The sequence below is a fragment of the Lonchura striata genome, chromosome 5, assembly GCF_046129695.1.
Source record: "Lonchura striata isolate bLonStr1 chromosome 5, bLonStr1.mat, whole genome shotgun sequence".
Taxonomy (NCBI): Eukaryota; Metazoa; Chordata; class Aves; order Passeriformes; family Estrildidae; genus Lonchura; species Lonchura striata.
This window is the reverse complement of record NC_134607.1, coordinates 58,933,978-58,948,229: the sequence shown is the minus strand read 5'-3', so window position 1 is coordinate 58,948,229 and position 14,252 is coordinate 58,933,978. Positions and strand designations below refer to the sequence as shown.

The window sequence follows — 14,252 nt, the reverse complement described above, 5'->3', positions numbered from 1 at the left end:
ACTCCTTCCTCCCCTGTGTGGGATCTTTTAAAGCTTTTCAGGGACTGATTTGACAAAGCAAGCCCTAAGTAGAGGGCATAGTTGCTTAGGAAGGGTCAGAGGCAGATTATATTTGATTTATAAATGCAGCTGTGATTAACTGAACAGACAAAACCAAGGTCAGGGAGGCAGCTGTTGCCTTGTCCTTTTGCTATCGAGTTCTCTGTGAGAGGATCTGTTGCTGAGGATGTCTTGTGTAATGATGCAGTGAAACTGAAGGAGGAGGATGTGGTCACCTTGTCACATCTCTGGTGGCACTGATGATACTAAAGCTCTTTGCTCCCTATTTCTTCATAGGCAGCCAAGTGCTGCAGCTTTCTTCTGGGAAGATGGGAAAGGAGAACAGCTTGTTTTGGGATACTTGCTAAGAGCTCTGTTTTTAAAAGGCGCCCCAGAAGTTGGGGGTTATTTACGCCTTCCTTACTCAGAGTGGTGCAAAGATACTTCTTGTTATGGCATTTTTTTTCTGCCAATGCTCAGTGAATGCAAATTGTCTGATATTTGGCCTTGGCAGTGGATTTGCTGGTTAGAGAAAATTCCACACTTGCAATATGAAGTTAATGTTTAGCAATGAATGCTTCAAGAAGCCTTAAGGGACTTCACCTACTGCCTTTTGTGCACTGGCAAGGGTTTGATGGTGCAGCTCTGTCCACCATCTGCCCTTGCACACCGTGCTCGAGCATTGGCATACATTTGAATTGACTTAGTTAAAAGCATGTGAAATACTTAGTTTTTTCCTTCTGCTTTAACTTAGAATAATTTCCAAAGCATTTCTGGTTGCTGCTGGCCCAAGAGAAAGGCAATGTCACCTTCCCCTGCCTTCCAGAGGAGTTTTGTAAGAGCTGATCCATTACTTAATCAAAACATGAACCTTCAAGGCTGGGTAGTGCAGCCTCTCCAGGGTGAGAGCTGAAGGCATGCTCTGAAAACATGTGTCTCTGTGGGGTTTCCACTTAACAAAATTCAAACAAAATCTCTTTGTAGCTTGGTTTGGGTTGGTTTTTTTTGTTTTGTTTTGGTTTGGTTTTTTTTGTTTGTTTGTTTTGTTTGGGGTTGTTTTTTTCTTTTTTTGTTGTTTTTTGGGGGGGGGTTTTGGGTTTTTTTGTTTATTTTGGTGGGTTTTTTTGTTTTGTTTTTCTTTGCGTATATACATAGAAATGTTTATACGCAGAGTTGCAGGACCAGTAATTTGATTTGTGAAAAATTAAACTGAAAGCCAGACTGGTTTGGGGTCAGGAGGACCCTGGTGTGGTCTGGCAAACAGCTGCTGGCCAAGCTGGCCAGCAAAGCAGATTTCAGACTCTTTCAGCAGGACCAGTTGCTCTGAAGCAGCTGCTTCTGAGTCCCTGCAGAGCCCAGGTGTTTGTGTCTCTTGCTGGGTTTAGCTGTAATAGCCATAAAAATGGAACTGAAAGGGTTTGGGGTTGTTGGGTTTTACCCCTTGAAAGTTTTCCTGGAATTACAAGGCAAGAGTGTATTTTGCTGTGAGATTGTTTAGTTGTAGAGTGCTCAGCGCATAGGACTGTTTTGGAAAAGAAAAAAAAAAAGCAGGGGGAGCTGAGTTTTGACTCATGGATAACATTTGAAAATTACTGTTTACCAAAGCTTAATTCCCTGGCTGGTGGTTGGTTATTAAATGTGACTGTGAACAACAGTGGCATTTAAACTGAGCAGGGCCACTGTACAGGGCAAGGTGGCCCTAGCCTTGGGCTCTGCATGCATCAGGTGCTGCTGTTGCTGTGCTTCAGCAGGTAGTGTGGGCTCTAGTGGGTATACCTTTGAAGTTTAGAAATTCACTTTGCAAATTTTGAACTTCACTGGAATAATAGGAAGCTCCTTAAACCTTTACTTATGCATAGGCAGTTTAACAGCATAATTTGAGTTTCACTTGAACCTGATGGTGCTTGACTAATGCAAAGGAATGGTCACTGTAGCAGTCTCTAGAGGCTTGTGGAGAGAGAAAGTACTTTTACACGGCCAGTATCACCTCAGGGGGAATGGACTGGCTTTCAGTCCTCCACCAGCACCACTGAACCCACCCAGTGCAAACTGCAGCCTCTGCTGCTGCTCATCCAAGGGCTCATAGGTTTGAGAGCAGTTCTGCAGCTTTTAAAAAATATTTATTTATTGTGATCTCTGAGGATACTGGTAGGAAGTTGTCAATTCTGGGCCTCAGTCTTAGCTCAGTTGATTTAAAGTCAAAATTTAAAGTCAAAATCCCGGCAGAGCTCAGGAGCCTGGCAGATGATGGTGGGGGGCGGATATTTCTTGTAACTCCACAGAAAGCAGATGTTTTCAAGGCAACTGCAGAGGTGTCGTGACAAGAAAAGGCAGAAGTGAGACTCATCGACCTTACGGTGTATTTATAGTGAAAAGAACAGGTGTTTCTGTCGCTGCTGCAGGGGCCGGTGTCCGTGGGCAGCTCGCTGCCTCCTCACGGCGCGATGGTGCTGGGCTCTGCCGGGAGCCGAGCCGGGCAGGCGGCGGTGCTGGAGCAGCGTGACCCTGCGAGCTGAGGCACGGCTCCCCGGCCCCTGCTGGGGCTCACCCGGCGCCTCTCCCTTCCTGCTGTGACCGCCTGGGGCTCGTCCTTCCCTTAAAACGTGGTAAGGGCTGTGTCCCTTTGCAGCCCCGTTAAGCAGCTCTGCAGAGGCGAGGCGCTGCAGGGCCAGCCTGGCCGGGGCTCCCGGAGCCGGGGCCGGGGCAGGCCGGGCTGCTCTGCGCGGGAGCTGCTGGCACAGGAGGAGCTGGAAGCTCCCGGCGGGATGCAGCCCCATGTCGCTGGAGGGGATTCCAGCCTGCTCGCTCCTGCCCAGGCATCCTTGAGCACCGGGCACCGTTTGGCCGCGTTTTCTGCCCTGGCCTCGCTCCCTGAGGGGATCCGTGAGGCGGCACCGGTGGCACCAGAGCCGGGCCCCGGCCCCGCAGCGCTGCCGGCTGCCGGGCTCTGACGCTGCCAGCTTCTGCTTGTTAGTTCCATATCTCTTTTTCTCCACTCCTGCTTCCTCTCCGCTCCCGCTTTCCTGCAGAATGGTTTCAGTGCTTCTCGGCTGGGTGGCAGCGGTGTCAGTCCCCTCAGCAGAGCCTGCTCCCCTCCCAGACACAGCTCTGCCGTCAGGACCCACGGGAAAGAATGGTTCAGAAAAGGCAAAACACTAAAATGGTCGTAGGAGATGTTAATTTCTTTCCCTTTGTCTATCTGCTTTACCTTTTCAGGTCAGTAACATTAATGGGCTGTGGTGGAAGTGAAGTAAATAATCACATATGCCAAGAAATACCACATTGATTTTTAAGTCTCTCCTCACTAATTAGTGACAACCTTTGTAGGGACTGACAACAAGCACTTAAACCTCTGGCAGCAGGAAGGCAAAGCAACAGAAGTAGAAAGAGAAAAAAGAAAATATCTTTGCTTGTTTTTTGACTTTCATAATGTTTTTACTAGAATCATATTGGTATAGTTTAAAAAACTTCTGTTTTTAAAAATAGATCTATTGGTGTATCATAAATTTTAATAACCTTAAAAAATTAATTCCAGTTTACTGCTCAGTCCAAACAACCCATGTAAAAAGGTGGGTACCAGTCTGCATTGAGGTCACTGCAGTGGAAAAAGTTGTATCACCATCTGGTAATTCTTGTAATTCTGCTACTTAATTGAACAAGGACCAGTGTAAGTATTGAGGAATCTTGCTGACGTGCCTAAAGCTCAAGGCACAGCTGTCCTCACAGTGCCTACACATCTCACAGGTGCAGCAAAGAACATTCCTGAAACTGTTGGAAATTTCACCTGGGTTCACTTCTAAATTTTTGGTAAATGAGGTTTCTCTTTGCTAATACAACAATAACTAATATATCTTGTGGTTTCTTCCTCTTAAAATAATGAATTTTAAAATACAGATATACAATAAGTATGATTCTCTATTTTCATGTGATTATGCTACTCTGTACTTATAAACTAATTGTTGCAAAGGCACATGCCTACCTAACAAAAAAAAATTGGAAAAGTTACCAATAGTATGCTGGCAGTCAGTGAGTTAGACCTGTTCAAAGGCCACAAGGAAGGCTTTATATAAAAGAATGTGCAGGTCAGTACAGTCCTGGGATGAGTTCATAACATGGATGAAGAACTAACTGAGACAGAAATAACAGAATACTTGCAAGTTTTGATCAGTACATTTGGTTCTCTTAAGGCAGGTAAGGAGAGCTCTTTCCAGATATTTTTTTTAAATTAATGACAAAAGCCAAAACATAAGTGAAAAAATTGTTCATATGCTTTTCTACTTGAAAGACTAATAGAAAAATATGACTGTTACTGTCTTTTCCTCATTCCCTGAGACTCATTGTTTTCCCTTGCTGTTGTCTCATGTCTCTGGTATCTGAAGTGTTCATTGTAAAATGGATTATTTGTCTTGCAAATGCCCACATCTGGGGGTTAAGCCACACCTGAGAGGCCTCATCCTCTCTCCTCCCTTATGTGTCCCAGTTTTGCCCCAAGTGGTACATGAAGAAGTAAGAGGCTACTAATATGGGACACTAGAGCCAGTATAAGAGTTCGGAGGAATGCCAGGACATAAAACCAAAAGTGCATTAAATCAGGCTGTGCAAGCTTGTTTACAGTGCAGTTGACAGGAACTGCCTGTAAAAGAAATGAGGTTAAAATTAATGACCAGGTGAATCTGCATATGTAATTTATAAGAGCAAGCAACCAATAAAAAAGAATTACTCTAATTAATGTCAGTAGCACAGGAGGGGAAGGATACTTCTACAAAACGCCAACAGTATCCAATCAAGCATTCAGGTCACTATGTATGTTTAGTGTCCCTTTCTTTAGGTTTAAACCCCAGTACCCTTTAAGGTGCTGAGGGACATGGGGTTATTCACCTGTCCCAGCTCAGGTGTTCAGTCACATCACACCACATGCTTGTTTTCCCATGAGCAAACAGGCTCTTTTCTGAAGTAAGGGTCGTCTGTTTTCACAAGTTGGATGTTATCCAAAGTATGCAAGAAACTATATTTGACAGAACTTGTCCTCTTATATGATCAGTTTCCACTGGTTTTCAAACAGCTCCACTGAAATCAGAGTGAACACAAAGTTACGGATTTTTTTTTCCCCTCTTTCCTTACAGTTTGTCAGTAGAGGTGTTTCTGGGAACAGGCTTCCTTATAGTGCAGGTTTCAATGGTGCTGTTCCTGCCCTTGGTGGCAGGTGCCACCTGGGGAGGGGACGCCAGTCCCTAAGCACTTCTAGCACAAAGCACCAACACAAGATGTTCTCTAAATATTTTCTTGTAGTACTATTTTTAGTATTTGGTGAGGATGCAGTGGGATCAGTGTGCCCTGTATGAATGAGTACAGTATTGCTATACAGTCACAATGGGCTACCACCATTTTTCTCTCCAGCCACAGATAAATCAGCAATGACCAGTTGAGTCGGGGTTGTGATGAGCTCCTGACTCTTTTGGCTGATGTTTCTTTTGTTCTTTGCCCTCCCTGTAATACTGAACACATGACCCAATTCAGTCTATGGATCAATGTTATCCAGAGTCTTGGAGAGGTGAGGAATGACCACAGGGACAATACTCCTTATAGGTCACCTCCCATCTCTGGGAAAGTCTGCAGGAAGACCAAGCAGAAGATAAACAGGGGAAGGGAGAAAGGACTCAAGACATGCACTGCAATAGAGCAGTGTGCAGCTGTGTCAATAATACCTATAGAGCCAGGTTTTTGCATCATTTTGAAAGAACGAAATGCCACAAAAGCTGCAGAGAAAAGCCCTCCTTAAAAATTCAACGATGAAAAAGTAGACATACATTATTAACAAAGCACAGTTTTAATATAAATGTTTAGGCTTACATTTCAAAAGCACTTACAAATAAACTTAATCACAATGCATATATTCTTTTCTTTAAAAAAAACCAACAATATTCATTCTAACATAATACATATTTTCTGAGTTATAAAATCCCATATAAATAGCAAATTCTTCTCAGTACACAGATTACAAGAATTCATAGAAACTGGGATGCATATCTGAAAACCATCCTGAGTATGCATTCCACAACTGGCAAAAAATAGAACAATGCTAGAGTTGGACACAAGAAATGCTGTTGTCCCAGTATGTAATTTTCTAAAAAAAAAAACCAAAAAAAACCAAAAAACAACATCCAAACAAAAAACTGAGAACTTTTTGGTTGCTCAACCATGTTCAGCTCTCTAGACTCAGGAATGGCTCTGGATGCTCACTCCCTGAGATTTTGAGAGCATCCTGTGGATTCTGCTGGTATCAAAAAAAGAAAACGGTGTCTGTCTTCAGGTGGACAGAAATAAGGCACTTCCTTCGAGCAGGTTAGTGTGGGCTGTAAACAGCAGCTTGAACTTACAGCCAGAAAGCAGCAAAAAGTGACTCTTGAATGATGATGTGTGGAAACAAATTTGGAAGAGGCAGCCAGTTCTTACGCTCCTCAAAGTCCCCCTGATTATCCCTCAAAACAACATAAATTCAAACAAGAACGAGTAAGTGGAAACCCTGCATGCTAGAAAAATCAAAGCAAAACTTCCCCTTTTTTAGATTGAGGTAAGCAAACAAGCAAGTCAGACTAAGAGCAAGTCATAGCAGCATTTACATCAGAGCATTCACCCCGTCCTTTCTCTTCTCTCTTCCAGGAGAGCTGCGCAAGAGTTACGTGACTGGGACTGGCAGCGTTCCCATGCTGCGACTGCATCTCCTAGGAGCAGGCAGACTGCAGCGCTGCATGAGGACACCAACATGCAGCAGCCTCACGGTGTGTTTCATTTGGAGCTATTTTATTATAGCAGCACAATGGGGCTTTTTCTGGTCATAATGAAAAAAGAAAGTTCATTATTCATGGAAGAAACACAGACAATTCTGCCTGTTGTTTTCAAAGAGTAATGTAATAATTACATATTCCTTTAAACACTGCTGTTAGATAAAATATGATGTTTTTTCATAGGGTCACAAGCTCTGGCTTTACTAAACCATGAATCATAGGAGTGAACTCATACATACAAACTGCAGTAAACACACAGAGGCTTATATTTTGCTTCTTATTAGAGTGTCAGCTCATAGAGATAATGAAGTAAATTAGAGCCATTTATAGTCTCCTGGCTTATTCCCAATTTAACTGGGATCAAAAACTGGATGAACGATGTCATACTGAAGTTGAGCCATAGCTGCAGAGAGCAGAACTTCACAGGTAAACAACAGATCCACGACACCATTTTAGAATCAGAAATTCCCAACAGTTTTCTGTCCTTTCAAATATTGCAAATAACTTTTTTCTTCTTGACATCCTAAGAATGGGAGTTTTCTTCCTGCTTTAGGTTAAAAACAGGAAGAAGAAGCTGTAAATATTGCACAGTATGGTTTTTTTTATAGTTGCACTAGAAAAAAAATGACACTTGCAGGGTGACTTTTCAGTCCAAAGAAACACTCTTCATTTTTTCTGCTAATTCCTGTCTCATTTCTATGTGTTTTTTCAGGTTTTGCACTTCATGGGGTAGGTTAATGTCCCACACTGACACACAGGATTGTAACTCTGGAGAGAAAAAAAAGAAAATTTGAAAACTGCAACAGAGATGAATTATTGCATAAGTAGAAATTATTTTGCTTATCTGCTTGTTCTCAATTACTCATAAATTTACCCAATGAAACATGATCTTTTGGACCCAGAAGACAAGTTCCATGACACTTTGTGTGTGAGGTGATGCAGTTACGGGTTACAAGCTGTTTGTACTTACACAATGATTTGCATTCTAATTCCTAAATTTAGAGTATCCCATTTAAAGTATTTGAAAAAACATTTCTAGTGCCTGTGGGACTTAAGGAACTGACCTGAGCTGCAGCCAATGCTAACACTGAGGTGCCTGCAAATTTCATCTTTATCTTTCCAAGCAGTTATACCTTAAATGCCTATGAGACTCAAACCCCATTCACTGTACAATAAAAACTGATTTCATAAGCTAGTGAAAATACTGAGAAAAGGTCACTTCTTCAGTCTCCATTCATGCAAACAACTCTTTATTCATGAAGAATTCACACTGTTTTTATTGGAATAGGGACAGTTGAGAACACTTACATGAAATGAGGCTTAAAAACTAAGGCCCCAAGGATTCTGGAGTCTCTGATTCTTTTCTGTAATTAATGTCACTCATAAATAAAATAAAAATGCTAACAAGCCAGTACATGTTCTTATGGTTACAGGAATTGGGGAATACCACAATGTAAACTAAATGCTCTAAAGTTTGACTCAGTCAGCTCATCTACATTTGCCCTCCTTAGCTTTATACTACCATTGCTATATTTTTAGGAGTCACTGAAACTGAGATGAGATGAAGATGAAGGGCATTGATCAGAGCATCAACTTTAACTGTTCTTAGAAAAATCTAAAGATGCAGATTTTCTATCTTCCAGTGCTATGCTATGTTAATTGTCAGGAAGCTTTTACTGATGTCTGACTGAAATCTCCCTTGCTGTAATAGGAACTTGTTAGTGCTTATCCTACCCACAGGGAATATGTAGAAGTCTTTATTCTCTTGCTCTTCATTTACGTAGTTGAAGTCTATTATCATGTCCTTTCTAAGCTTTATTTATATTAACCAATTTAACTCCCTGCAACATTTCCTCACAGGTTGCATTTGTCTCCTCTGGACTATTCCTAATAGTCCAGATCATTAACAATAAATGGTTAAGCTCCACCAACAGAGGCCATATTAGCACCTAGCACAGTCTAAGAACTAGCTCACATCTTACAGACACCACTTTCATGGTGTGAGAGTGGTGTTTGCCTCATCTGCACCCACGTGACATGGCTGATTCATGACCAGCCTCTGATCAATTCTGACCCATTTTTTGCAGCACTGCTGTTTAAGCTGATAATTTCTTCATGCTGGTACAGCAGATTATTCATAATTAAATAAAAGGTCTTGCATTTCTCCTTACAGAACTGTATCCTATTTCCTTCCAGACCATTAGTTCTATTTGTCAAGGTCACTTTGAGTTCTAATCCTGCCCTCCAGTGAGCTTGTCCTAGCTGTGAGCTGTCTGCAAAACTAAAAAGTACATTTACTATTCTTTCATTCATGTCACTCATGAAAACACTGGGGATTCCTGACCTAGCACAGACACCTCTGGAAATCCATTTGATACATTCTCCAATTAGGCAATGACATTTACTCTCCAAATACAGTTCTGCAACAATTTGTATTGTATCCTTCAAACAGTGGCTTCCTCAGATCCACTTTTGGAAGTTACTTTCAGTTTGTATGAGTCCAGATATACAAAAGCAAACAAAAACTATTTAATAGTAATGTTTCAATAAAATTTTGTCAAATGATGATCAACTTTTCACTCTCAGTGAGTAATCAAGCACAATAGTGTCTCCTCCACTAATCATCTAAGTTAGTAAAACACAATTCAGATACCTTTGTGATATTTGCTGTCTTCAGTGTCACTCTTATAGCAATATCCCAAAACAAGGACCACATTCTTGAGACTCCCTTTTTCAAAGAAATGAAATGTCAAATTTTAATTTCAATATGAATTTTGTAATTTAAGGACAGAAAGAGTAGATGGCATCAAGGCATTAGCAGACAGAAAGCAGAGTTCAATCAACCAGACCATTTATTCAAAATCATTAGCCATGAAAACACCAGACACAAAGACAATATAGTTCCCATCTCCATTTAATGTCAGGGTTTATCAGGGTTCCAAGGCATAAGCACAGGATCAGCTGACCAGCCTGCTGAACAAGCCCAAGAACAAAGCACTCTATTATACTGCACAGGCAGAGGTGGTAGGAAGCAGATGTCACAGCAAATGGACAGGCTGTAAGTGAAGTCCCGGTGCACAGCAAAACGTGCCAGTTCAGTTATGAAAAAAACCAAACTAACAAAATATGACAAAAAACTGAGTAAACACTATGAACTAAAAGTTTTAAACTTATGATGGCATATGGGTGGGAAGTAGAAATAGGGGATAGATCACAAGAAGGTGCCTAGCGAATAACACAAAAAAGATGTGGAAGAGAGGAGTGGTTGGATCACAAAAGGATAAACAGAATGTGCCAGTGTTTCAATGTCAACTTCCTACTTATTTCCAACAAGACATGTCTATAAATGTCTTGCAAAGACAGACAGAAGCTGTCACGTGTTCTCCTGCCACAGCAGCTCCCTGTTCCTACTGGCAGCACAATGAGGGTGGAGAGCCCTTGGCTTTCAGCTAGCAGAAGAATACAGGGCCCAGCCCCAGGCCCTGGTGAGGACCAGGCCAGGGAAGGAGCAGCCCCCACTGTGCAGACACCCCACTGCAGCACCATGGCTCACACTGCTTCAAGCACGGGGCCTGATGCTCCCAGGACAAAGATGAGGAGGGGAGCAGTTTCTGGGGCATAAATAGACTGGAGTATGGCCTAACTGTGAAAGCTGTGGTTGGAAAGTTTTTTAACATGCCCCAGGACCTCTGCAAGGTAGAGAGATTCTTCCTGCCCCGGGGAGGTCAGCACTATATTCTCTGAGAGTGATGTAAATCTAGTTATAGTAGATGAGGTATGGTGGGAACCATACACATCCTCCATGCTCAGATTTTTCATAAATTTAACTATTTTCTATAGCCAGTCTTATCCATACTCCTTAAAAAAGTGATAATATTTCTTATTTAGACCTAGATCCTGTCTTACTATATAGAAATCTAAATTTGCACTTGCAAAATAAACTACAGATTTACATCTACATTATTCTCTATGGTAAGTCTCATGCCTATTGAAGATCAATATGTTAGGTGACAGAGTTGGAAAAAGACATTGTATTTCCATATTAATATATGAAGTACAGATAAAATTAATGTCTCTAAGTTTGGCAATATCTTTTTCCTTAAATATTTACCTCTGCTTGGCATTATATGTTTTAACCTTAAATGAAACTATTTCACACAAATATTATAAAAAATATTTCCCTCTATCTTCTTTTATTTCATATAAGCAATGTGGTACTGTTGAAAAACTGCTCAGTAGCCTCAATGCCATTTTCAGAGATTTCAGTAGAAACCAAGTCCTTGAATTTAGGGAAAAAACCTAGCCCTTATAAATAATTGCTGCAAAAAGATGATCAAAAGAAAAAACTACATATCAAACTGCATATATCAATCTTATTTTCTATTAGTGAGATTTGTGCCAATGCAGCTAAACTCCTGAATATTGATTTTTCTATAAATAAAATTTTGATTAAAAATGTTGATGTGACTGAGCCTCAAGGCTTTTTAAATCACACTATTCTATACAATTTATATTCCAAATCAATGACAGCAGCAAGGCAAAAATTATTATGCTTTCATAGCAACTATTCTTTACAAAATGCTGAAAATATTATGTCCCTTTATGTACTAACATTGTAGCTATCATGACTGGCTGGAATGATAATGTTGTGCTATAGCTGGCACCACTAACAGCTGGGCTCTGAACAGACTGTAACACTTGCTGTTTCAGGTAAAAAGGAAAGTCAGAGGTATGTTTGACTCACACAATGTTGCCAGCACTATGACCTGACTGTAGTCTACGGATTCTTCTGGTGCCAGAAAGAAAGAAACAGCCCACAGAATAAGTTCCTGATGGTAAGGAGGAAACATCCACAGCCTGCAACTGTGATATTTGCTAGCAGAATTACAGTGTGCTGCTGAATTCACAGCAGCTTCAGTGTCTGGTTGTTTGATTTTTTTTGGACAGTAAACACACTTTAAATAACACTGACAGGGATTCCAGAGTTTTTTCCAAAACACAGTAGAAAGTGATGGGAATTTGCATATCGTGCCACAAAGTACTTTTTGAATTAATGTGTATTTTGACTGTATTCACCACAGCAGTACCACAAACTTGAGTTTATATGGCCTTTATTACTTTTGGGAGAAGTGCAGGACAATGCACAGGTGAAGGAAATTTCAAAAGCCAAGGAGTGTCCCTTCCTTAGCTGCATTCCTGTGGCTGTTCGTGGTCACCACTGAAACCTCACAACTCCCATCTGCCTACAGCAGCTCAAAACAAGTGTCCCTGATGACAGCAGCAGTACATCTGTACAAGTCCACACCTCACATCCAGGTGTGAAGCACTTTACCAGCTCTGCTGTGAGCTGTCTGTGACCCAAATCTAAAAGAACCATTTCTGAATGAGGATGGGAGAAGAAAACTAGTCAATATGCAGTAAAAGAAAAATTATTAAAATCCAACATGGTCCACAGAGAGAAAAGGCAGAAGTGTAACACTTGAGATGGAGAAAGAACACAGGCAGACACACATAAGAGAAGACAGAGTGACATGTGACAGAGGACAGTGAGAGCTCTGCTGAAGCACAGCACAGGGATGCAGGTAAGGTGGGGACTTCATATGCAGAGCAGTGACAAGCCAAGAAAAACTGCTGATTTATGTGGCCACAGGAATTCAACCTACTGGTGTTCAGTTTACACCCTAGAGTCTGACACTGATGAAAGATGACAGGCGTGGAGTAAGAATGAATGAACAAATCCTGGATAATGCTAATCTGTTCCTGGAACACCATAACAAGCAATACAGAGAAAACCTAAACTTAGCAGTGATTTCAAAGCACTCATCACTCAAATGTTTTACTTACCCAGCTGAGCTGTTATCATGACTCGAACAGAATCACAGAACTTGTCTATAACTCGTACAGGACGACGCGTTGACAAATCAAGCAGCAAGATATGTCCTCCTCCTGTCCCTATCCACAATGCAGTATTTTTCTGCAGACAAATGGTCTTCACTCTTCCAGAATAAGCCAATTTGTGTTTTGATTCCTTATTTAATTTTTCCACTTTGTTCCTGTAAGTATGGAAAGAATTTGCATTGGAATTTGGTGGCACCCTATTCTGGAGCTACTAAAATGCCACTCTGAATAACAGACTTTTAAGCAATCATTCACCAACCCAAACACAAAATTCTCATGCAAACAAACTGGGATGAAAGCTACTGGACTCCAAAGAGCCATCTGGTCTACTTCAGAAGACCTTTAATAGAAGGCAGGAGAACTTCTCAGTTCTCCCCCAGTCTGCAGGAGGTTAATGTCACAGCAAAGCAGGAAAGAGCACACCTACACCTGCTCCTAACCTCACCAGAAAAAATAAATGGATGTGGCATGCTAAGGCAGAGGAACAATTTAAATTAAATGAAAAGGTTGTCGCAGTTAATAAAAATCTGATTTCCTACTGAATTTGTGCACTGAAAAGACGTTCTTGTTCAGAGGATGCAAGAACTGTATTAGCCTTAGTACCTGTAGGACAGAAAAAGACTTTATTCTTTCTTGAGCTAAATGAGTCTTCTTGACATCATAGAGAAATTGGGAAATAGAGTAAGAGTCTTTGAAAAAGTGGGATTCTGCATGGGATATTCTGAAGTTCTGGGCCAAAAAACAGGAGAGAAAATCCACACTTGCCCAACAAACTAGACAAATGCCCTACTTCTGGCAGGTTAGAGTACCATGCTAGAGAAGGCAATCTGATATTCCCCTTCCTATCCACCAGGCCAACAATCTGAAATTAAACACTTACTTAAGAAAATGTGCACAGTCAATTAATTCAGAAAGCTTTTCTGTCTTCTTGTCCCAGATTTCCACAAAATGGCTGTTTTTCTTTGCCAAGTAGATGGATTTGTCTATTGCTATTGAAATAATGTTTGCATCACTGTAAGCATTATGACAGAACCTAGACAAGAGAAGAACTCCAGTTAGATACACAGAAAACACCTGGTAGAAAAACTAGACTACTACGAGTGGGATTAGTTTCTCTCTGACTCTTGCAGAATCATTCAGCCTGAAAATCAAACTAGGCTAAAATACAACTGAAAGACTTTCCTTTAATCTTCCTACAGTTCAAAATAAATTATCACAGTAATAGAGTTAGGCTGATGACATCCTTTGAGGCACATTAATACTCAAAGTCTATTAATAAATCTTTCTCATCAAACACTGTTTTCCCTGCTCAGGAAAAGCTCCCCTTAACTTCAGAGTAGTATCTGTCCATGTGAGAATTACATCAAACACTCCCAAACCCTCAGTCAATAATTTCTAAATAGTGAGAAGTCAGCAATCAGATGTGATTAAATATATATAGGGCAAAGATACGCACACATACCAGACTGACAAACACAAAAGGACAAATACTATGATAAATATGTATGTGTCATTCTAAGTAAAGTAGAC

General features: G+C 41.0%; 1 protein-coding gene across 5 annotated transcripts in view; it reads right to left on the bottom strand.

Annotated features, from left to right (window-relative positions):
- Nucleotides 1-5,843: 5,843 nt before the first annotated feature.
- Nucleotides 5,844-14,252, bottom strand: part of LRRK2 (leucine rich repeat kinase 2) — a 63,128-nt gene continuing 54,719 nt past the window's right edge. For all 5 annotated transcript variants that reach the window (XM_021539110.3, XM_021539111.3, XM_021539114.3 and 2 more), the window contains 4 exons: nucleotides 13,603-13,755; nucleotides 12,669-12,877; nucleotides 9,478-9,552; nucleotides 5,844-7,592 (listed from right to left, as the gene is read on the bottom strand). In XM_021539110.3, the coding sequence (XP_021394785.2) occupies nucleotides 7,471-7,592; nucleotides 9,478-9,552; nucleotides 12,669-12,877; nucleotides 13,603-13,755 (559 nt within the window). In that variant the 3' untranslated portion in view covers nucleotides 5,844-7,470. The remainder of the gene's footprint in view (nucleotides 7,593-9,477; nucleotides 9,553-12,668; nucleotides 12,878-13,602; nucleotides 13,756-14,252) is intronic.